A 24,126-nucleotide genomic window follows, 5' to 3' on the forward strand; every position below is an offset into this window, starting at 1 on the left:
CAGATCTTTTTAATGACAGCAAGGTAAGACCAAGCACATACAGACAGTGGCGACAGCTTTTGTTTATGAAAGCATTTAAATAATTTAACCATATATGATAAGTGACTACAAACCCTGACATTAACAGGGTTGGGCTTTGCCACTGTATGAGTATTGTACCACATTTGGAAGAACAAAAGTTAAAGAATGCCTTGAAGCTCAAGGTTGTAGGCTTTGACTTTATAATCTACTACTTCAGTTTAGCATTTACTAGCAAAATTTCATATGTGGCAGTGATATCAAATAATTATATTTGATAATGTAACATTTTATGTTTAAGTATACCTAGATTCGTTACATTTCTTTCCTAATTCTGTGTGGAACAATAATGTTCCAAATTTTATTGTTGTAATTGGCACTGAATAAATGGCATTTTATAATAATTTATTCCTTTTGGGTGTTTGAGACAGGGTCTCGGGTATCCCGGGCTTGCATCAAACTGACTCCAAAGCCGTTGGTTATTGTGGACTTCTGATCCTCCAGTGTGGGCCATCACTCCAGCTGAAGTGTCCTTTGTGTGCATCCTTTTGTTTGTGCTGAGTAAATTCCTGGGGACAGACCAAAGGCCGTTAAAGGTTTTATGGGGCATAATGTTCCTGACTTTCTCAGAGTTTTGTATGGATTTGTAATGCCACTAGGATATGTACTGTTTTCTGTAAACCCTCTCAAACAATAGAGTGGTGTAAGTATTTACTTGGAAGGGAAGGAAGGATGCTGCTTCAGATAATACTCATGTACTTGTGGTGAGGGTATTCTGACTTTCATATATCTTACCTCCAAAAGATTAGTAGCCCTAATGCTTTTTATGTAGTTGAATTTTCACTGTTGGATGTGGAGATCTTTTCTTTTTCTTTCTTTTTTTGGTTTTGTTTGGTTCTTTGAGGCAGGGCTCACATAACCCAGGCTGACCTTGAACTGTAATGTAACTGAGGATCACCTTGAACTGGTCCTCGGGCTGCCTCCATTTCCCAAGTGCCAGGATCACAGGCTGGGCTTTTATCTTTGTCCGGATTCTCTGTTGAAGAATGAACTCAGTGTTTCACCTGTGTGAAACGAGGAAACCAGGAGAGCTTAGCAGTTAAAACTGTTTAACTCTGCCCAGAAGATGACCGTGGGTATAATTGCAGAGGTACAGAAAGCTGTGTACTTAGAGCTGTTTATCTAACATTGTTACCAAAACTGTCAGGCAGTAGCTCATTCCTGTCATGTCAGAATTCAGCAGGCTGAGAAGTTCTGCTGTAACTTCAAAGCCAGTGAATGAAATTCTGCCTAAAAAAAAAAAAAAAAGAAAGAAAGAAAGAAGAGAGGGAGGAAAAGAAATATTAAAACTGTTAAAAGTGAAGCCCTGGGGGCTGGAGAGATGGCTCAGAGGTTAAGAGCACTGCTTGTTCTTCCAAAGGTCCTGAGTTCAATTCCCAGCAACCACATGGTGGCTCACAACCATCTGTAATGAGATCTGGTGCCCTCTTCTGGCTTGCAGGGATATGTGCAGACAGAACACTGTAGACATAATAAATAAATAAATCTTTAAAAAAAAAAAAAAAAAAAAAAGTGAAGCCCTGCCTCAAGAAGAGGAAGGGTGGAAGGAGGTAGGGGTGGAGCGGGAGGGAGGAAAGAAGGAAGGAAGATGAAAACTGTTTGTTAAAAAGATAGAACCAGACGGTGGTGGCACACACTTGAATCCCAGCACTCGGGAGGCAGAGGCGGTGGACCTCTGAGTTCGAGGACAGCCAGGGCTACACAGAGAAACCCTGTCTCGAAAAAACCAAAGAAAAAGCAGAAAAAAGATAGTTCTCAGGGCTGGAGAGCTGGCTTAGCAGTTAAGGTGCTCACTGCACAACCACGGGGAGCAGTTGGTTTTCCAGCACCTGGGTGACGAGGTGTCCCAGCTCTGAGCGGGGCAGAGACAGGAGGACCTCTGAGGCTTGCTGACTTCCAGCCTAGCTTAGAAAATTCAAGCCTCAGAAAGGACTAGATGGAGTGATAGAGGATACCAGCACGGGGCACAGGCATAAGCACCTGTGCACACATGTGTACATACACTCACAGAGACACAAACTTTTTTCTATTTAGTGCATATGTGTATGTGTGCATGTGATACATATATAGCGTGTGTGTGTGTGTGTGTGTGTGTGTGTGTGTGTGTGTGTTGTATATCATATCTGTGGGTGTGCATAGTTCCTGCAGGTCAGGAGCCAGTGGCACAGTCCTCATTCTTTATACTCTGAAGTATCAGTTTTATAGCCCCTTTGTTTTACCCTTACTAGGTCCTTGGATACAAGTTGCTATGTGTTCCCATTTAGAAATAGAAGAAACAGTAAATAACAGTTACAAATGACACATCTGTATGTATGTTCAATTCCCCACAATTGTGTTCAGTTCAGCTGTGGAAATCTCCTTAAAACTGAAAGGTACCTTCTGGAGGATTCTGTCTTGAAGCAAATAATTCAGGCACTTCAACTGCTCCACCTACTGTGATGCTTACTTAGTTGCTTTGCTGTGTGTTTTGAGAGGTGGAGGGGATTCTAAACCTACAAACAACACAGGTTGCTCGAGGGGATGGATGCTACCCAGTTTGAAAAGGGAAAACTTGGGGGCTGAAGAGATGGCTCAACACTGGCTGCTCTTCCAGAGGACCCAGGTTCAATTGCCAGCACCCCATCAGGCAGCTCACAGCCATCTGTACCTCAGGGAAAGAGCAGCAGATCAGTATGTAAGCCTCAATCCATACTGGTCGTGGTCTTCATCAGCCTGTTTTTGTGGCCATAAGTGTTTGTGCATGTGACACACAGCCCCCAAACCATGACTAGTTTCCCTGAAGACCATCCTAGATTGAACAGTCAAAAGACTCGTGCTCGGTCTTCACTTGGAGTGTCTTTCTGATGACTGTGTGGAGACAGAAACAGGACGGTTGTCTGAAGAAACTGGAGGACCACCAGGCTTCTTCCGAGCTGCTCCAGCCACCCTTCTCAGGCCACCCCACTATTTCAGGAAAATGGGGTTTTGTTGCTAGTCGTACAAAGCTCAAGCATTTAGCTGAGTATAAGAATATAGGAAACCGGAATCTGTCCACCACTGTGAGTGCGACAGCCTCCCACAGACTTGTGATAAGATTGATGCAATTGTTGCAAATATGGTTTTAAATTCTGTATAATAAAACATGCCAATGTTTGATAGCTTTGCATAACTTAGTGATCTGCTGTGTTTCAAATGTCCAGTGTCAGGTGCTACTGAACTGTGGCCAGGTGAAGACCTATTCAGAGTGCAGGACAGACGGGGTCTTCAGTGTGGCAGGACCTGAGAAGCTCTTTGTTAGGGTTTCTAGGCCCACAGGGACCCAGCCTTCAAGAAACCAGGCCTACCAAATTTGGTGTCATAACAAAAGTCCCTACAGTGACCTGAAAACTTGGACAGTGACAATTTTTGTAGTGCTAGACATTGTTTTCCTTTCCTTCAGTCAGGCTAACCCATTGTCACAGGTCAAGTGCAGGAGCACGTGTCTTGCTGTTATCCACTAAGCAATACCACATGTAGCAGCCTCTGGTGGGCTTCTTATCGGCTGTTTGTGCATTTGTTACTGTAGTGCTGAGGACTGACCCAGGGCCTTGTCCTGCCTCAGCTGTACCTTCAGCCCATTAGAAGTGCTTTAAAGTTAGTATTTACCAAAGTTTCTTGGTTTCGTGTTTGCTCTCCTTTTTTTGTTGGAGCCCAGAGTCTCCCTTATGCATCCTGGCCTGGCCTTACACTTGGTAGTCCTCCTGCTTCAGCTTCCCTGGGTGTGACTAAACAAAGGGTGTTTGGACCAAGTGTACAGCCCCACAATACAGCATCAACTGTGGAGCAGCATCTAAGCCCTTGTAACTTTGTTTTCTTCTTGGTTTCAGGGTGAGTCTGTGAAGTATTTCCTGGATAACTTGGATAAACTTGGAGTACCAGTAAGTTTCAAAGCTACATTTCTGGTCATTGATACTTGGAAACAGTAATCGGGATAGCATTGCTTTTATCTGGGGGCAGCTTGTTAGGAAAGTTAGAGAAAATACTAAGCCTGACTTTTCCTCTTCTTCTAGTGGCAGTGGCCTGATAATAGCTACAGACACTGACACATTTCTTAATTTTTTTTCAACATGAAAGAGATTTGTGTTTGAAAATGAGATTGCACATTATCTGTTATTTTTCAATCTTGTTGGCTTTCTGTAACAGAAATAGAGCAGGGCTCTTTTGTATGGGAGTCATGGAAATGGGGCTCTATTCTCGAGGCCTGCTGAAAAGACTGAGGTGAGAGAGAGTGTCATGCTTGGAAGGAGACTCTGGTATCTTCCCAGTGGTTACCCCAGAGCCTGTGACTCAGCTGGGTTGAGGCCTGCTCATGGCTTTCCTGTACTCAAGGCAGGCAGAGAATGCTACTGTCCGCTCCCTGTATTGGCAAACACCCAAGAGTCGTTGGAATTAAGGTTTGCAGTGCTTAGAGCTGTTGCCCTAGAGGTAATTTGTTAGTCACCAAATCTAGTGCAGCTGGCCTTTCTTCCTCTTAGATTTCTGGTGTGTTAAATGAGCTTCTGGGCTCTGAGGCTTCATGTTAGAGTGCTAATGAAAAGCACAGAACTAACCTGCTGCGAGTAGGAAAGTAACATTCTGAGTATTTAGGGCACAGAGGACTGTACTGTTTTCCCCTAGCAGGTTCATTTTCACATTTCCCTTATATTTTTCTAGTTGAATTTGCCTGCTGGGTGTGATGGCACACATCTATAATTCTAGCACTCAGGAAGCTGAGGCAGGAGGATCATAAGTTTAGGCCAGCCTGTTTAAAAAAAAAAAAAAAAAAAAAAAACTATATTTTTAATTGCATTTGTTTGCCTTTAAAGGGATTTTTTTTTAACCTGCTTTCCCCCATAGCTATAAGTATCTCCCAGAACTTGAGTTCTTTATAACTTACTTTGTACACATAATGCATATAACTGGAGAGAAGCATTAGGGAATGTAGAAGTGTATGTAGAAGGGGATACATACCCACGTGTGTATATGCTAGTGGGGTGCCTGGGCTTGGTGCTATGTGTCTTCCTTGGTTGTTTCTTGCCTTGTTTGAAACAGGGTCTCTACATTTGTCTAGACTGGCTGATGAACAGCCCAGGGATCCTCCTGTCCCTACCTCTCCAGCTCTGGGATATAGGTGGTGCTCTGCTAACACCCACCTTTTTGATGTAGGTGCTAGGGATCCAAACTCAGGACCTTAGGTATGTGCTGCATGCATACACTTTACCAACTGAGCTTACCTCCTCAATCCTAATCATTTCTTTAAAAATTGATTTATTTTTATTTTTTGTGTATGAGTGCTTATCTGCATGTGTGTATGTATGTGCACTACCGTGCCTACCTGGTGCCCCAGGAGCCCAGAAAAGGATGTTAGTTTCCCTGGAAGTGGAGTTACATCTGCTATGTGGATGTTGGGAACTAAAGCCGTGTTCTCTTCAAGAGCAGCCTCTCTCCAGACCCTAGACCAGGCTCTGATTTGTTGTTGATTGTTTGTTTGAGACCAGGTCTCATTATGTAGCCGTGGAACCTGCTTTGTAGACCAGGCTGGCCTCAAACTCACTGAGATCTGCCTGGGTCTGCCTCCCACTTGAATTAAAGGCATGCACTAACATGCCTTGTTAATGTTTTTTTTTTTTTGTTTTTTTTTTTTTGTTTTTTTTTTTTGTTTTTTTTTTTTTAAGAGTGCTTTCTTACAGTCTAAACAGAGCTAATTTGATCTGTTTTTTCTGATTTTCAGTTAAGTTTTTCTCTAAGCACACCGTTCATACACATCCTCATTTCATTGTTGCTGGGGTTTTGTTGTTTGTTGGGTGGTATTTTGAGGCAAGGTCTCTTGTAGCTAAGGCTAGACTTGAACTTACTATGTAATCAAAGATGACCTTGAACTCTTTCTGACCTTGGCACCGCAGGCTTGCCTAACACAGCTGTCATCCTCTTCCTGTCTGCATCAGCCATTGCTTCTTTGTTACATATGTCAGAGTTGATAGTTACTTTGTCTTTTTCTATTCTGTCATGAGGACCAGGACTTCCCATCTTGATTGTAAGAGTTAAGTCCCTGGTGCCTAGTGACCGTGCTTCACAAAGTGAAATAGCTTGTAAACAATAGTCTGGCCAGGCCCAGCTGTGTATAGTAGGGGTTTAAACGCTGGGCTGAGAGGAGTTCTGCAGCCCATCTAGAGTACAGAGGAGATAAAGCTGGCTGTGCTGCATTTTATCACCGTTCTGTGAACTTAGGACAAGTCATAGAATCCCATTCGCTTCTCTCCTGTTACAGCTGCAGAAACCCTACTGTGTGTTGAGTCCTTGGAAAGGCATAAAATTCATTCAGCTTGTAAAGTCACAGTTTTCCACCCTCCTTGACTTTGAAAGTGTTTTGACCATGAAGATAAGTATTAAAACTGCTCCTGTTTGAGTATTGCCAAAAAGCCACATGACTTGTGGAAAAGTACTAGCCTGAGAAAGAGAACCACTCAGGGCATGTGAGGAAGTGTGCCACTGGGGTGCAGTTGCTCTCTGCTGCAGCTAGCAGCTGCCTTTGTTCAAGATCTTGTTTCCCTGCTCACAAGGTCTGGAAAGCCACGGGGGCAGGACCTGCAGTCCCAGCATTTGTAAGACTAAGGGAGAAGAATTGTCAACAAATTCCAGATCAGCCAGGACAACATAGCAAGACTCTGCCTTAAACATGAGTGTGCACGCGAGCTTGTGCGCGCGCGCACACACACACACACACACACACACGCACACTCGAGTGTGTGTAAATGTATAATCCTAGCACTAAGGAGGCAGAGGCAGGAAGATCATCACAAGTACAATGCCAGCCTAGTCACTTAGTGGCCACATGAAGAGTTCAGGAAGAGCTAACAGTCTTGGCAGTGAAGCTCTTCCAAGACAAGTGTGCCAGGTGTAAATATCCTCCAGGTGTGAATGTCCTGTTTCTCAGTAGAGGTACTGGTGCTCAGAGTGCATTCTTCATCAGTAAGAACTGCTTGAACTGTTGCTTGGAAACAGACTAGCCTATGGTTCAAAATGCATATTGTTAATCACTTGTGCTAGGTTAAGTGTTTTTCCACATGCATGACATCATGGAGCTTATTCAGCGTCATGAAGGAGGTGTGTATAATGAAGAAGCATTTGTAATGAGAGTAGGTCAGAACCAAGCATGGGAAGTTAGCCTCATGAATTACATTCTCAGATCCTCCTGTTTTTAGAGGGGTAAGGAATAGCATGGAGATGCATGGGGGCAGTGAAATTATTCTGGCTTGACCTAGGAGTAGGTACTAGTTGGCAGTGCAGGAGAGGGAAGTTAGCTGGGAGTTCCACTTACGTGTGAGAAGTGTGCCAGTTGTGGAGTCTCACACCTGTAATTCTATTACCTGGGAGGCTGGGGCAGGAGAATCGAAGGATCTCAGCTAGAGGCCAGCCTGAGCTACTAGTGAGAACTTGTCTTTTTTTTTTAATCATTTAATTTGCACATCCATTATTGCTACTTGTGGACTCCTAAGTATAAACCCTTTTCTCTTCCAGGATTACATTCCATCACAACAAGATATTCTGCTTGCCAGGAGACCCACCAAAGGCATCCATGAGTACGACTTTGAAATTAAAAATGTTCCTTTCAAAATGGTTGATGTAGGTGGCCAGAGATCAGAACGGAAACGTTGGTTTGAATGCTTTGACAGTGTGACATCAATACTTTTCCTTGTGTCTTCAAGTGAATTTGACCAGGTGCTTATGGAGGATCGCCTGACCAATCGCCTTACAGAATCTCTGAACATTTTTGAAACAATTGTCAATAACCGGGTTTTCAGCAATGTGTCTATAATCCTCTTCTTAAACAAGACAGACTTGCTTGAAGAGAAAGTGCAAGTTGTGAGCATCAAAGACTACTTCCTAGAATTTGAAGGGGACCCGCACTGCTTAAGAGACGTCCAAAAGTTTCTGGTGGAATGCTTCCGTGGCAAACGCCGGGACCAGCAGCAGAGGCCATTGTACCACCACTTCACCACCGCCATCAACACAGAGAACATCCGCCTTGTGTTCCGCGACGTGAAGGACACAATCCTCCACGACAACCTCAAGCAGCTCATGCTCCAGTGATGACAAGACTTGCTATTTTAATACCTTGTTGTGGTTTTGATTGTTTTCTGTTTGTCTTGGATTTTGTTTCTTTTTTAAAATAGCAGTTTACAACAGCAGTTAGAGAAATCTCAATTTTGTGTCTAACTTCTTGGAAATCTTAGTCCTTCTGTGGCCTTTAGTTTGTGGCTGAAAGCTGCTGAATTAACACATTGCCAATATCTGCTGGAATTCAGGCTTTGATCGGTTTTACCATGGCTTCCATTCAAGTCCAGTTGTAATTTCCTGACCAGCCTCACACTAGGTGTATTTAAGGCTTTGAATTCTTCTGCTTGCAAACTGAATTCTCCTGCAGTGCCAAGAATAGGCAGTATCCTTAACTACTTGTAGGGACGAGATTAGGAATGTTCAGCTCTAAGATGAGACCCAAGAGAGTGCCTTACACAGCAGTGTCATGCCTAGCTAGAGTGAGCCCCTGTTCTAAAAGGGCTGTTAGAGAAAGTTCAGTCTAAGGATCAGCAGTCTAGATCTTCAGAGGCTTAGCCTTCCTGTGTTTGTAATTGCTTACACACACAGAGTAGTTTTCTTCTCAGTTTCTTTAGTTCCTGAAGATCATGTCTTAGTGTTTAAGTTTACAGTATGGATTTTGGCCTAATGCTGATGTGTTCACAAATGGTACATGTACTGTGTTGATCTAAAATACCCAGTGGCGTGCAGTTTGCCTTTTCCATATTTAAGCATCAGTAACTTAGTGTGCCCCGTTAGAAACATTTTGGCCATAATAATAAACAGCTAGAAAGGGCGAGCACCTTGGTAACAGCAATCAACATGGCTGTTCCTGAGTGCCACGTGTGACTTGTTGGTCCTGTCTCAGTTGGTGTCGCACCTCCTGGAGAGAATCACTGTTGAGTCTTCTTTCTTTTGCCCTCCTGTCTTAATTTCAGCAACTCTGAACTCTAGCGTTTAGGGGGTTCTTTTGTCACCAAGAGCTTGGCGGGCAGTATTTTCCTGTGAAATATTCAAGAAGGCATCCTTTGAGTATCCTGTTCATGCTTAGTGTCCCTGTAGACACAGTTTGTATGTGTTGGTGCTGTAGTTGTGTGTGAGATGACAGCTTTATTGAGGGACAGTTGAATGTCTAAAGAATGTATCTAAGGATAAGTCGTTCTTTTGGTCCATACTTAGGAGGTTTGCCTTACACACACACACACACACACACACCCCACTGCTAAGTTAAACCATGCCCATAAAGTAGCTTTGTGATTAGCTATACCCATAGTGACTGGTGTACTAAAGCATTTGTCATGTTCCAGCTGGCCAGTGAGTTTGCAGAGCCTGAGCACACCCCTGCTTTCCATGGAGAATGCATGAGGACTGTGATGCCTGTCATTTTACTGTGTGACTATTCTCAGGCAAGAAATCGGGCTCCGAAAGGTTGGTCAGCTTTGTGGCTCACAGGCAGTGGTCTTCCTTATTCCTTGCTGGCAGGTGTGAGAGCTGAGCCTCTTAGTGTGCTCACGAGGGGTGTGTTCTTCAGAGACCTGACTTGTCTTTGTGTTTCTAAATTCCAGTGTTTTCTTGCCTTTGGTAATACATGAGCTTAAGACATGTAGTCCAGTATCACAGTGCAGGTGTTGTTACCATAATTTATGTATATTTGAATGGTTCTACATCTAGTCCTTTTTGCGAAAAAGAATAAGTTGTTTAAATGTATGGGGTTAGCATAACTCCAGTGCTGATGAGCATTTGAACATGTGCACAGTAACACTTGGTTTGCTCTGTGTTTGTTCATTTAGCAAACATTTTTGTATATTGGCCAAAACTAACCGCAGTGAAAGTAGAAGTCAGTCCCTCCCTTCAGAGAGCAGTTTACGTCCAGTTACACGTAAGCTCTGTGTGAGAACAGAAACATTGCCTGACGAGCAGAATCCCTGACTTCCTCCATTGTGACTATTACCAAGAAATGACAAGAGCCCCTACCTAGACATGGCATCCTTCTGGGCATCTGCAGCTCTTTCTGATGCATGCAGAATCTCAGAACCAAATGCGGTCTAGAGACATTCTGAAGCAATGGATGACTTACTTGCAGTTTATACAGGATTGTTTAGAATTCAAAGAACTGTGAGGCTCAGCCAAAAAGTTCTAGTCCATGTTTGGAAGGAATCTGATACCTACATCCTGAAAGTCATGTCCTTTTGTGAATTGAAGTATCGTCGTGTGAAGAGGAAGGTGAAATGTAGCCCACAGAATCGCAAAGGGGCTCTGCCCTGCCGGTCCTGGCTCCCCAGTCCCTAGAGTGTAACCAGAGTTGAGGCTCCTTGGGGCATCGAACTTGATGTGTCTTGGGGGTGAGTGGAATGACCCGTGCCTAACTCCAAATTTCTCTGTTCTGAAATCCTGCATCCTTGCTACATACCAACAAATGATCACACAAGTGTCTTGGTTGACTTTGAAATTTTTTATATTTTACAGTGTTGCCTTATAAATGAAAGAACACCACAAATTTAGACCTTAATTTTTTTTAAATGGGGAAAGGGCTTTGTTCCATGGTTTCTTATGATCTTATTTCAAGGTGTGCTTCTGCCACTTAAATATTTTTTAATGTCCTGAAATGTTGCTTTCTGCCAAATGCTGTCTGTATTAAATTGAAGCCTCCATTTCAGTTTTTCTGTCTGGGAAGGGTACTTGATAGCCAGAGGGCAGCTGCAGCCAAACAAGACAGGGTGTCCTGAAGAGGGGCCTGTCACAGCGCATTGGTGGGTCCTTCACCCCTGAGGGGCCTCTGGGAAGTTCTCAAGCCCAGGCTCTACAGGGAAATAAATGCTTGTTCGGTTGGTGGCGGCTTTGAATTAGAGAAAGTATCCACGTTGGTGCCAGAAGTGACCAGAAGAAGTGTTGTTAGATGCAGCAAAAAGCATGTGCCCTCTAAGTAAACCACCTTCCAGTGTAGGCCCGAACGCTTGGGCTGATGGGATGTATTTCTCAGCATTGGTATTCACATCCAGTTATACCTCATTTATATGAAGAATAAAATGCCCAAGTTATGCGGTTATGTCCTGAAACTCAAGCTATTTGGAAATCCCTCAAATTGGTGCTTTCATTATTTAATGATACATTTCAGCTAAACCCCAAACAAACCATTTGAAACGTGACTCTGAGTTGCAATTTGTAGCGATGTTATTTTTCTCATTTGAGAAGACCCAAGTGTCAGTGTTAATCTGAATTTCCTGTATGAACCCATGCACCCTACCTGTAAAGCCCAGTCAAATATTTGTAACAAATTCCAAAATAAACCTAGAGAAAGCCTCTCTGTTACCTTTTCATTTCTTTTGATTTTCTTTGAAAGAGGGAGAGTAAAGTTTTTCAGGTCCTTTCATTTGGAAATCGACCTCTGGTTGTACGTGTACCTCCTTCCTGTGGTTTCAGCACATTAAATTCCATGAGCCAAGTGATCTTTGTGTTACGCTGCTGGGATGAAAGCACTTTCTACTTTCTGCTCTTTTTTCTTTAAAGCTGGGATGGCTTTTCAGTCTAGAAAGCATGAGGCACATGATGCCTATTTTCTTATGGTACGAGGTTAGGGCTTAATCAGTTTACACTAGAGACTGAATTCTGTGTTAAAACCTGATGATGGCTTTTCAGGTACCATCAGCTAGATACTGCTAGCTTTGCCCTGGCAGGTGCTTGCTAGATTCATCAGAGCAGTGTTTGTCCCCTAGCATTCTTCCACGCGCCTGAATGTAGATGAGCATTTGAACGGACCTGTTCATCCCTGGATGTAGCATTCCGGTCTAACCATCCATTTTGAGTGCCAGGGACGGCACAGAGCATTGTTTTGCTTTTGTTTGTTTGTAGGGTTGTGTGTTTTTGAGATGTGGCCTCCCTGTGTATCCTGGGCTGATGGCATTGAGATCCTCATGGCTCATCTTCCCCACTGCAGAGACTGCCACTTGCCTTTTCAAGCACTAGGATGTGGCAGTGTTTTGTGGGCTATAAAGTGACTTTTGTGACCTTTGCTGTGCTAATAGTATTGAAATTTCCAGATGGATTGAATGTACCTGAATCCAGGAAGCATAAATTTTCAATCCTTGACAATCACTGATCATAATAAACCACCTTCTTGGTATGTAATTCTGATTTACAGAAACAGCACTGCTAAAATGAGTGGTGATTTTGACATTAGCCATGCCTGTTTGATGGTACCAGGAGTGACAGGGAGGAAGGAGGCAATGTGTTCTTGTTGGGTGCGTATAGTACTGCAGCAGACTATACTGTGTACCCTCTTTACCTCTTTCTTACTTGAAAGCAGAATCGCAAAATATTCTAGATGGCTTTTCTCTATTAGGTGTGAGCTCACAGGGCACAAGAAGCCTTATCCAAAGCACTCAGTGCAACCCTTACAGATACTGTCCTTAATGAGACATGGTTTATATTACCCTGTATAAGTATTTGTGGCTTAGATTTTTTTTTTTACATACATCTTTTTATAACTTTCCAGGAACTAAGCACATTATCTGATACTGTTGTAAATTTTTCCTTGGCCAGTGCTTTGGTTCCAGGCTAGCAGTAAATTATTTCTGCAGGAGGTTGAAGAGTGGGAGCAATGGTTTCAGTTTATTCAACGAGTTGCTAGTCATTTAGGCTTTTTACTTTTGTACATATTTTGCAAAATTTGTCTCTTTACTATTAATATTTGCTTTGTAAAAATTACTGACATTTAATAAACATTTATAAACGATTTGAGAGCATGCTGTTGTTTTAACTCTTGACACTTGAGTGTGAAGCAGGGGGTGAAGTTTCACATTTGGAAGCAGAAGTTTGCACACCCTGCTGAAGGCACGGAGCTCTACTCCGAATCTCTCCAACTCCGCCTCTGTGGAAACAGTGGCTGACTAAAGATGGGAGAGGTGGCCTTCGTGGAGTCCCCAGGTCTCCACTGTTGTGAAGCAGAAAGAGACGAGTACCTGCTCCCCGCTTCTCTTGTGGGTGCTGGATCTCCGAAGGCTTCTGGGCCCCACTCTCATCCAGTTACAGCAGGACGGCTCTTCAGCCTGTTGAAATCAAATCGATACTTAAAAAACCAACACATCCCCACTCTTTTTTCCCTCCAGTAAACCTTATTTTAGAATACAGAGTGAAGGAGTGTGGTTGCGGGGGAGGGTAGTAAGATTTCCCAGCATTTCACCCTGGAACTGCTTCCCCAGTGAACACCTGGCATTCATTCGGTATATTTGTCACTACTAAGGAACCAATAACGAGCTGAGCTTGTGTTGTCTTACAACTACTAATCTTAGCTCTAGGAAGGCTATGGCAGAAGGATTGACCAGAGTCCCTGGTTAGGCTAACTACAGTCTGATCTAGAGCGTGACTAACAGAGCCAGCACAGAAAGAATATATATGAAAGCCTCAGGTGATTCCCGTTTCCCATGAAGTCCTCTTCTGGAGGCCATGCAGGACCCTACGTTACATTAATCGTGTCTCCTTGAGCTCCAATCAGCTGTTGGACGTCCCTTGTTCGCTAGCCTTTCTTGTTTATGCCCATACTGGCAGTTTGGAGGAATGCCAGCCAGGGATTTTGTAGAATGTTCTCTTAGGACTAGTCTGACTCTTTCTCACTAGACAGCAAGCAGTATGAGGTTTAGAACCACGAAGTCTCCTTTTTGTGTTGTCTATTCCCATAAATACATTTATAAAATCAGATAGCCAGCCCAGAGGCCATAGTAGATGATAGGAGACAACCATTCTCTGGCTGAGGAGATGACTCTGCCTGCTCCTTAAACATGAGGACTTGAGCTTGGCCTCCAAAACTCAGGTAAAAAGCCAGGCATGGTAGTTTGCACCTGTAACATCAGGGTTAGAGATATATCCCTGAAGCTTATTGGCCCGCCAGCCAGACTGGCTGAATCTGTAAGCTTCAGGATTGGTGAGAAACGGTGTCACAAAAAGTTGGAGAGTGATAAAGACCATGAAGTCGACCTCTGACCTACACACACACACACACACACACACACACACACACACACCATGCGCTTCTATGCACCCATGAACCCATACAAGTACATACACAGACCACATACAACATACCACACAGAAGTACCATTCCCTTGAACCGATGTCAAGTATACCTAATGGGCCTGCCTGCCTCCAATTCCAGCAGAAGCAGGCAGATCTCTGTGGATTCAAGGCCAGCCTGAACTACAGAGCAAGTTCAAGGACAGTCGGGACTACATAGTGAGACCATCTTGAAAAACCAAAAAAAATGAAAGTATACCTAAATGGTCATCATTCACCCTCCATTGGTTCTCAGCCTTTCTAAAGCTGTGACCCTTTGACACAGATCCTCATGTTGTGATGACTCCCAACCATAAAATTATTTTGTTGCTACTTCATAACTAATTTTGCTATTGTTAATCATAATGTAAATATCTGTGTTTTCTCATGGTCTTAGACAATCCCTATGAAAGGTTCAGTTGAGCTAGGGGGTCTAGACCCACTGCCTTACCTTTTTATAAGGAACTAAGTTAGAAGTTGTCAACTTTAAAAAAAAAAAAAAGGCCGGGCGGTGGTGGCGCACGCCTTTAATCCCAGCACTCGGGAGGCAGAGCCAGGCGGATCTCTATGAGTTCGAGGCCAGCCTGGGCTACCAAGTGAGTCCCAGGAAAGGCACAAAGCTACACAGAGAAACCCTGTCTCGAAAAACCAAAAAAAAAAAAAAAAAAAAAACTTTTCTTGAGAGAGTCTTATTATGTAGCCGAAGCTGGTCTTGAACTTTGAATCCTCCTGCCTCAGCCTCTTAAGTGTTGGGATTACAACTATGACTCACCACCCCTGTTTAGGCCTTTTACATTAGCATCTGTATGTGTTTGTGACTTATGTGTTCAACTGTATGAATGTATGTGCAAGACCCAGTGTTACCATTGGGTGTAGTGGTTATCGCTCTCCACCTTATTCATGAGGTAGAGTCTCTCAGCTGAACCAGAGCTCACCAAGCTAGCCAGCTTGCTCCGGCCCCTTCCCAGGGCTGGAATTACAGGCGGGCCACCATGCCCACCTGGTGATAGATAACATGGTCTCTGGGGATCCCAGCTCCAGTCCTCATGCTTGGGTGGCAAGTGCTTTATCCTGGAGCCTCTCCCCAGCTCTGAATCTCCCTAAGTGGCATTCACTGAACGCTCCACTGATCTCTCTTCCCCTAAGTGAACGTGGGTTTCCCTCACAGCTGGCCCTGCCCCACAGCTGTAAGTAAATGTCCAGGAGCGATGCTGGCTCCCCAGCCGATTGGCTCCAGTCTCTGGCAAATAAAAATTCTTTTCTAAGGCCTCACTTTCATGTGATATTTAACTCCGGATCCTGAAAAAAAAAATTATGATACAAAATTTGGACTTTATGTAAATGTTGTTGGAAAAACATTAGGATTTGAGAGACAAGTTTTTAAAGACTTTTACAAGGTTCAAAGCTTTGGAAAATGAAACTAATTTGAACATTGGAATTCCCCTCAAAACAAACAAAAAAAAAAAGGGAAAAGAAAGAGAAAGAAAAGGCTTTGGTGGGGAGAAGCCTCGGTGAGTGAAGTGCTTGTAGCACACACCTGAGGACCTGGACTGGGATCCCCAGCACCTAGCAGGTGCAATGGTGCACATCTGTCACCCAGCGTGGGAGGAGGGGACAAGCTGATCCAGAGAGCTCGTTGCCAGTTCACCTCACCGGAACAGCGAGCTCTAGATTCAGTGAGTGATCCTGTCCCCAAAATAAGGTAAAGAGTGATAGAGGAAGATACTTGATGTCTACGATGGTCTGCGGACACACACACACACACACACACACACACACACACACACACACGGGCACATCCCTCCCCATATGCATGAGCTCAACTCCCCCTACCCCAACAAACACACATACCTGATCTCTCTCTCTCCCTCTCTCTCTCTCTCTCTCTCTCTCTCTCTCTCTCTCTCTCTCTCACACACTCTCACACACACACACACACACACACACACACACATACACACATGTATTCCTATACATACACATGCATGGGCACACCTCTCCCCAAATGCATAAGCTCACACACACATTCATGAGCTACCCTTCCCCAACACACACATGCATAGCAACCTACACACACACACACACACACACACACACACACACACACACAGCAGAAGTTTTCTTCTGTTGTTGAAATAAGGGAATTTACTTTTGGGAAAAGAAACAGCTAAGCCCCAAACTCCTGTCTGGGAAGTGCTCTGGCACAATCAGAATTAACTGACATGCTGGTGTAAGATGGGCTCAGTGACCTGAGTCCAGTGTGGGTTGTTGGAAGAGAAAGGAGGCCTTTTATTCCCATGCACATACAAGAAACCATGGTTTACGTGTTAAACCAAAGGTTTGTGTGAATGACTTGGGAAATTGGGCAGGTCCTCCAAAAATGAATGACCTCAGACAGTATCCTAAAATACATGCTGTGATCTTTCCTCAGAAAGGAATGAGGCCCTTGAATCTAGTGCTCTGGAGAAGGGGGCACTGTGAACTAGATTTTGCATTTTTTTAATATTCAAAGAAAAAAAGGGACTCAAACAGATTTTCAATATAAACTAGCTGTTCAGCTAGCTGCGTCATCCTTGTGTGTTCCTCACAAGAGCAATGAGAGAAGTCGTGTCTAGAATTCACATTTACATTAAGGGAAGACCTTCCTTTTCCCCATAAAGATACATGGTAGGAACACAGAAGCAATGAAGTCCTCTTAAAAGTTGGTAATACGAGCCGGGCGGTGGTGGTGCACGCCTTTAATCCCAGCACTTGGGAGGCAGAGGCAGGTGGACCTCTGTGAATTTGAGGCCAGCCTGGTCTACAGAGCTAGTCCCAGGACAGCCAACACTGTTATACAAAGAAACCCTGTCTCAAAAAAAAAAAAAAAAAAAGTTGGTAATATGAGGCTGGGCATGGTGGCACATGCCTTTAATCCTAGCACTCAGGTGGCAGAAGCAGTTGGATTTCTGTGAGTTCGAGGCCAGCCTGGTCTACATAATGAGTTCCAGGCTAGCCGAGACTACATAGAGAAACCCTATCACCAAAAAGAAGAGAGAAAGAAAAATACAGTGGGAGCTGCATATGGTTCCATAGCTAGAGTGATTGCCTTATACGCACGAAGCCCTGGGGTCTGTCTGCAGCAAGGCCTGAGCCCGGAGTGGTTGTGCATGCCTGTAGTCCCAGCACTCGGGAGGCGGACCTGAAGACCTGAAGATCAGTAGTTGGAGGTCATCCTCAGCTACATACTGAGTTCAAGGCCAGCCTGTGCTATATGAGATCTTGTCTAAAACAAAACAAAATACTTGGTAATTCAGGGCAAAGTGTGCACCTCAGTGATGAAGGATCCATGGTGGGGTTTGTTGACTAGCACTACAAAAAAGGTTGATCTGTATCGACTTGTAGCTTTTAACAGTCCCTGTCATGTGAAGAAAGGTCAAGTGTAAAAAGTGAAACCGAAGGCAAATACTGCTGACTAGGAGAAGATCTGGCTGTGTTTGTTCACTTTCCTGTTGTTCTACATGAAGCCCCCAGCGCTGAGGTCCACGGATTTAACTAGTGGGCTCATTTTAACATCAGAGTATGTTCATCAAAAGTGAGTCATCCTGGGAATGGAGAGATGGCACAGCACTTAAGAGACCCTAAGACCACCGGTTCCAGAGGACCTGGGTTTGGTTCCCAGCACCCATGTAGTGGCTCACGCCATCTGTCACTCCAGTTCCAGGGGATCTGATGCCCTCTTTCTGGCTTCCACAGGCACCAGGCATGCAAGTGGTATACAGACATACATGCAGGCAAAACACCCATACAAATACAATAAAGATAAAAATTAGTTGCATTTGCAGGGAGAGTGTGTGAGACAAGAGTCACATTATGTAACCCAGGTTGGCCTGGAATTCAAAATCCTCCTGCCTCAGCCTCCTAGATGTTAGAGTAATAAGTATAAGCCACCATATCCTACAGATTAAGCCTCACATTATTCTTAGATTTAGAATTCCAAGATTTTGTTGTCTTGATTTTCACATCTCAGTTTGGTTTGACTTTTTTTTTTTTTTTAACCTATATAATAGAAAATCTTTGAACAGGGCTGGAGAGATGGCTCAGCAGTTAAGAGTCCTTGCTGCACCATCATTAGGACTGGGGGTCCAGTCCCAGCACCCACATAACAGGCTGGGCCTGCCATATACCCATGCCTATAACCCAAGGGAGACAGAGACAGTATTGCTGGGACTTGCTGGTTTCCAGCCTAGCCCAAGAAAGACAACCCACAGGTAGAGACAGAGACCCTGCCTGCAAAGGAAAAATTCAGTGGAGGGTGATACAGGAGGCCACCAGGAGCCCGCCTCTGCCCTTGGTGTTTGCAGTGGTAGGAGCACCCATACAAATACATAGACACACACTTGCACAGACACACCAATAAAGTACATCTTTAAAAAAAGGAAAGAAAATTTAAGAGAGGCTAGGACAATAAGCCCACACATGCCACTCAGCTTCAAGAGTGTCTCCTGACTGAAGCTGGGCTTGGTGATATGTACGTGCCATCCCAGCACCTGGGAGGCTCAGATAGGAGGGGTGCTGGGAGCTGAAGGCTAGCCTGGGCTACCTAGTGAGTTCTAGCCCTGGCAGAGCTACACAGCAAGAGCCCATTTCAGAAAACCGACCAACCAAACTAAACAACGAAAACTCACTAGTTGACAGCCAATCTTGTTGCCTTCCTGTCCAAATCTTTCCCTACTTCCGGTCTAGACTACCTTGAAGCAAATCCTAGACTTTGTATCATATAATTATCACAGACATTTTTCATTATATGTCTCTAAAAGACTACTTTCCTTAATTAAAAAAAACTATTTTGAAAGAATTTTTTAGTACCTGGTGTTTTAATTTTCTAATTCTCTTATAAACAGTTGTAAATGTAGAATCCACCCAGATCCTTCATTTTAGACAATGACACCAGGAATTAGAAGAGACATGACTGTCACATGTCAGTCATTTTGCTGTCCATCCCCAGAACTTAGTGACTGAAGACAACATCTACTTTATTTGCCTTGGTCCATGAGAAGATGGAGTGGTTCTTTGGTCTGGGCAAGCTGGGCTGCCCCATGATCTCTGGTCAGTTAAGAGCTTGGCTGGGAGCCAGATGGCCAAAGTTGGTGTCATGGGACTGGTGGTTGAGACCTTGGTTCTCATCTCTAGCAGGCTAGGTTATTTTGATCATGTTTGCATATATATATATGTTTGTATATACGTACATATGTATCTGTTGGCTTTAGGGTTCCAGACACAGCAGAGCTGAGGCCCTGATGTATAGGCACCATGCAGGCCTCAGCCTGTACTACATGTTTTAAAAAGTCCAACTGGAGCTGGGGAGATATCTCAATGGGTAAAACATTTGGCTCACAGCACCTACATAAATGTGAGTCCTGCATTCAGGGGGCAGAGACTGGGGATCCTTGGAGAAAGTTGACTGGATGAATCTGTGAGCTCTGAGTTCAAGTGAGAGACTGCCTCTATATCAATAACAAGGTGGAATCCAGTCTTGGAAATCACCATGGTCAACCTTGGCCCTCCACATGAATTTACCATCTTACCTAGGCTACACTCAAACTCATTACCCATCCTTAATGCTGGGATTGCCGGTGTTAGCCGCCGTACCCAGCTTTACCAACTCAGGTTATTTAATTTGATTATGCTTTTTGTTTTGTTTTATTTTTTGAGACAGGGTTTCTCTGTGTAGTTTTGGTTCCTGTCCTGGATCTCGCTCTGTAGACCAGGCTGGCATCGAACTCACAGAGATCCGCCTGCCTCTGCCTCCCAAGTGATGGGATTAAAGGTGTGCACCACCACCACCGCCGCCACCTGGCTTGATTTTGCTTTTTTGAGACAGAGTTTCATGTGGCTTGCCTTGGCCTTGAGCTCATTAAGTATCTGAGGATGACTTTGAACTCCTGAGCCTCTTGTTTCCGTCTCCCAAGTACTGGGGTGATAGACTTGTGCCACGCAGCTGCTGACTGAGATTTTTTTTAATTACCTTTTTATTTATTTATTGTGTGCATACCTGCGTGCATGCATGCATGTCTGTCTGTCTGTCTTGTCTGTCTATCGTGTGTGTGTGTGTGTGTGTGTGTGTGTGTGTGTGTGTGCGCGCGCGCGCGCGCGCGAGAGAGAGAGAGAGAGAGAGAGAGAGAGAGAGAGAGAGAGAGAGAGAGAGAGGGAGGGAGCGAGGGAGGGAGGGAGGGAGGGAGGGGACAGCTTGCAGGAGTCGGCTCCTGCATGGCTCTCAAAGACTGAACTCTGACTGTTGGGCTAGGGAACAGGCGCCTCTGTCTGCTGAGTCATCTCACCAGCCCTGAGATTTCCTTTTTTCCAGATCTCTCTGTAGACTAGGTTGGCCTTGAACTCACTGAGATCTGCCTTCCTCTGCTCCTCTGAGTGCTGGGATGAAAGGCCTGTGCCACCACACTGAGATTGTTTATTTTTAAAAAGATTTATTTTGCTTTCAGTTATGTGTGTATGTGTGTCTGTCTAAATGTATGTCACTTGTGTGGGGGTGCCTGTGGAAGCCAGAGGCACCGTATCCCCTGGAGCTGGGGTCATAGGTAGGTGGTTGTGAGCTGCCTGACATGGGTTCTAAGAGACAAATTCCCAAACTGCTGAGCCCCCTCTCTAGCTGAGATTTACTTATTTTTATTTTATGTGTATGAATGTTTTGTTTATGTGTATGTATGCATGTGTGTGCCTGATGCTGTCTGAGTCAGAAGAGGATATCAGAGCCTCTGGAACTAGAATTACATATGGTTGTAAGATGCCATGTGGGTGTTGGGAACTGAACCTGGGTCTTCTGCAAGGTCTTACTAAATCCTCAGTAAGTGATCTTAGCCACTGAGCCATCCCTCCAGCCCATCTGAGATTCTCAGCAGGAACCACTTTCCGTCTGTGATCTATCTGTCATTTTGTATTCGTCCAGTCACGTCCAAAGCCAACATTAGAGTTCGGCGCTATTTTCACAACCCTATAGTGCCTGAGAAGTATGAGCCTTAAAAGGTAAATCAACTCCCTGGCTCAGATGCCAGAGGAGTGATGTGCTTTGAGCCAAGAAAACAATTTCCCTATTAGGGTCACAGGCGGGCTGGGCGTCCAGTGACATTCTCTGGCAGTGTAGGGCTTATATCTAATGATGTCCTTGGGATTGTTTACAAAACCCAGCTCAAGATCATCAGTGAACTGGGTGTCAGGAAGGTCACTTGGCCTCTGAAACACAGGCTTCACTTCCTGAAAGCTGATCCTCGCTTTAGCGCTGTCCTCAAGCAACCAAGATTTGTGCAGTCATGAATTCATAGAAGCTGAGCTTTCAGCCAGGCGTGGCAGCTTATGCCTTTGATCCCAGCACTGGGGATGCAGAAGCAGGTAGATCTCTATGAGTTTCAGGTTAACCTGGTCTACATAGTGTATTCCAAGCCAGGTAAGAATATACAGTGAGACGCTGTCTTTAAAAAAAAAAAAGAGTTTGAGCTTTCAGATGGATCACATGTCCATAATCTCAGCCAAAGTTTACAAAGCAAAAACAGAGGCTGGTGAGATGGCTCAGTGCGTAAAAGGACTTGCTGAGAGGATGGAGGACCTGGGTTTGATCCCTGGGACCCAAATGGTAGAGAGAGCTGACTCCCACAGATTGCCCTGTGGCCTCTACATGTGTACCGTGGTACATGTAAACACACACACACACACACACACACACACACACACACAATCGGAGGATTCTATTGAATTCTATTGATGTGGAGAGCCCATCCCAATGTGGGTGGTGCCACCCCTAGGCTGCTGATTCTGGGTAGGATGCTCATCCTCCTTAGCCATCAAGGCTATGCAAATCCGTACAACAAGAAGCCACTCCATACCTACTAGGATGACTATAATCAGAGGCATGGGTGGGTGTAAGCACTGGCAAGTATGGGAAGAAGACAGCCCTCACACTCCACTGGAGAGGCTGTAAAATGGCGTGACTCTTTGGAAAACAATTTGGTAGATCCTCAAAATATTTCCATTACTGGCTAATGTTTATGTCAACTTGACACTGGCTAGGGTCATCTGGGAAGAGCGAACCTCAATTGAGAAAATGCCTCCATCAGACTGGCCAATCTGTGGTGTCATTTCTTAATTGATTGGTATAGGAGAGTCCAGTCCAGTGTGGGTGGTGCCACCCATAGGCTGGTGGTCCTGAGTGGTATAAGAAAGCAGGCTGAGCAAGCCATGAGGAGCAAGCTAGTAATCAGCACTCTTCCATGGCATCAGTCCCTGCCTCCAGGTTCCTGCCTTGAGTTCCTGCCCTGACTTCTCTCAGTGATGGACTGTGACCTGAGAGTTGTAAGATGAAACAAACCCCTTCCTCCTCAAGTGGCTTTTGGTCATGGAGTTTTATCACAGCAATAGAAACCATAACCATGACAGTTAACCTATGTGGTAGCCACTTTAACCCCAGATGTAGTCCCAAGAGAAATGTAAACAGTCACACAAAAATTTGTGCACGAGTGTTCATAAGAGCATAATTTACAGTAGTCACAAAGTACCAGGAACCAATCGTTTATGGATGGCTAAACAAGATACGGTGTATCCATACAATGGACTGCATTCAGGATGGAAAGCGATCAAGTACTTAGAGATGCTTCAGCATGGGTGGAAATGCAAAAGCGCTATGCAAAGTGCTTGAAGCCTGTTATGAAATGATTCAGCCTTATAATCCGACCACCAGGTCGTATTATTAGGAAATGTCCAGAATATGCAAATATCTAGGCGGCAGTGGAAACAGGATGAACAGCGGTGGAGGGAGTTTTGAGGCAGACAGAGTCACACTGTCATCACGGTTGCACAACTCTGTATACTAAAAGATAGAGTGGAGTTGATAGTGTGTGAGTAATATGTCAGTAAGGTTACTTAAAGAAAGAGAATTTGAAAACTGGGCTAACCTCCGCGGTAGAGTGTTTGCTTAGCATGTACAGGGTCCTGGGTCCAGTCTGTTCCCCCTCACTGGACCGGGATGGAGAGAAGAAGGGAAAGAAAGGTGGAGGGGAAGAGAAAGGAAAGAGAGGAGAGGAAAACAGAGGAAAGGAGGGGGAAGAAAAGCAAACAGAGAAGGAAGGAGGAGGCGTGATGGGGGGAGAGGAGGTATAATTCTTTTCCAGTCAACTTCTAGATCAGGTTTTCAGATCTCAAAGGGCAGAGACTGCTAATTCTGTCTCAACCAACCCCTGAATCCTCAGAATCTAACAGCTTGCTGAATATGCATAAGAGCTCAAAAGTCTGTAGCATGTAACAGAATTTACTGAGTGTTTGCTATGTCGTTTACGTGGCGGATACCATGAGTGATAAAGTGATGTGCCAGGCATGCGGTGCACGCCTTTAATCCCAGTACTTCAGAGGCAGCAGTAGGCAGATCTCTGTGAGTTCAAGGCCAGCCAGCCAGGGCTACATAGTGAGACCCTGTCTCAAACAAACAAAACAACCAAAAAGATCTACTTGTGGAATGGAATTTAAGGTGCTCATAGCCAGGCTAGAGAAAAAAAAAAAAAAGGCAGACGTCCACATCATTAAACTGAGATGGGCAGTGATTCCTAAGCGGCATCGGTGTGGACCAGAAAGCATTTGCTTCCACCTGGGTGGGTCCAGGGACACTGGATGGAAGAGGAAGCATTGGTGCTAGGCTTTAAGGATGCTTTTAAAGGTACCTGGTCATGCCAGATGTGGCCAGTCACGCCGCTAAAGCCTGAGGTAAGAAGGTTGCCACAAATTCAAAGCCGGCTGGGCTTCAAGAGCGAAAACCTGTCTCAAAACCCACAGCAGCATCAAACAACCGCAACAAAAGTGGCCAGGACGTGAGGAACAGAACAGGATGCACGCCCGCTAGACGGGCCAGCACATCAAGGAGGAAGCTGAGCGCTTACCCATGTGTGGAGCTTT

The 24,126-nt window shown here is 44.6% G+C and overlaps 1 protein-coding gene across 1 annotated transcript in view; it reads left to right on the forward strand.

Moving 5' to 3' along the window:
• Gna13 (G protein subunit alpha 13) overlaps nucleotides 1–12,883 on the forward strand; it is a 41,945-nt gene extending 29,062 nt beyond the window's left edge. Inside the window, exons 3-4 of the mRNA XM_059272028.1 lie at nucleotides 3,924–3,974; nucleotides 7,594–12,883. Coding sequence (XP_059128011.1) covers nucleotides 3,924–3,974; nucleotides 7,594–8,166 — 624 coding nt within the window. The 3' untranslated portion in view covers nucleotides 8,167–12,883. The remainder of the gene's footprint in view (nucleotides 1–3,923; nucleotides 3,975–7,593) is intronic.
• Nucleotides 12,884–24,126: the final 11,243 nt, after the last annotated feature.

Source organism: Peromyscus eremicus, chromosome 8a, assembly GCF_949786415.1.
Source record: "Peromyscus eremicus chromosome 8a, PerEre_H2_v1, whole genome shotgun sequence".
Classification (NCBI taxonomy): domain Eukaryota; kingdom Metazoa; phylum Chordata; class Mammalia; order Rodentia; family Cricetidae; genus Peromyscus; species Peromyscus eremicus.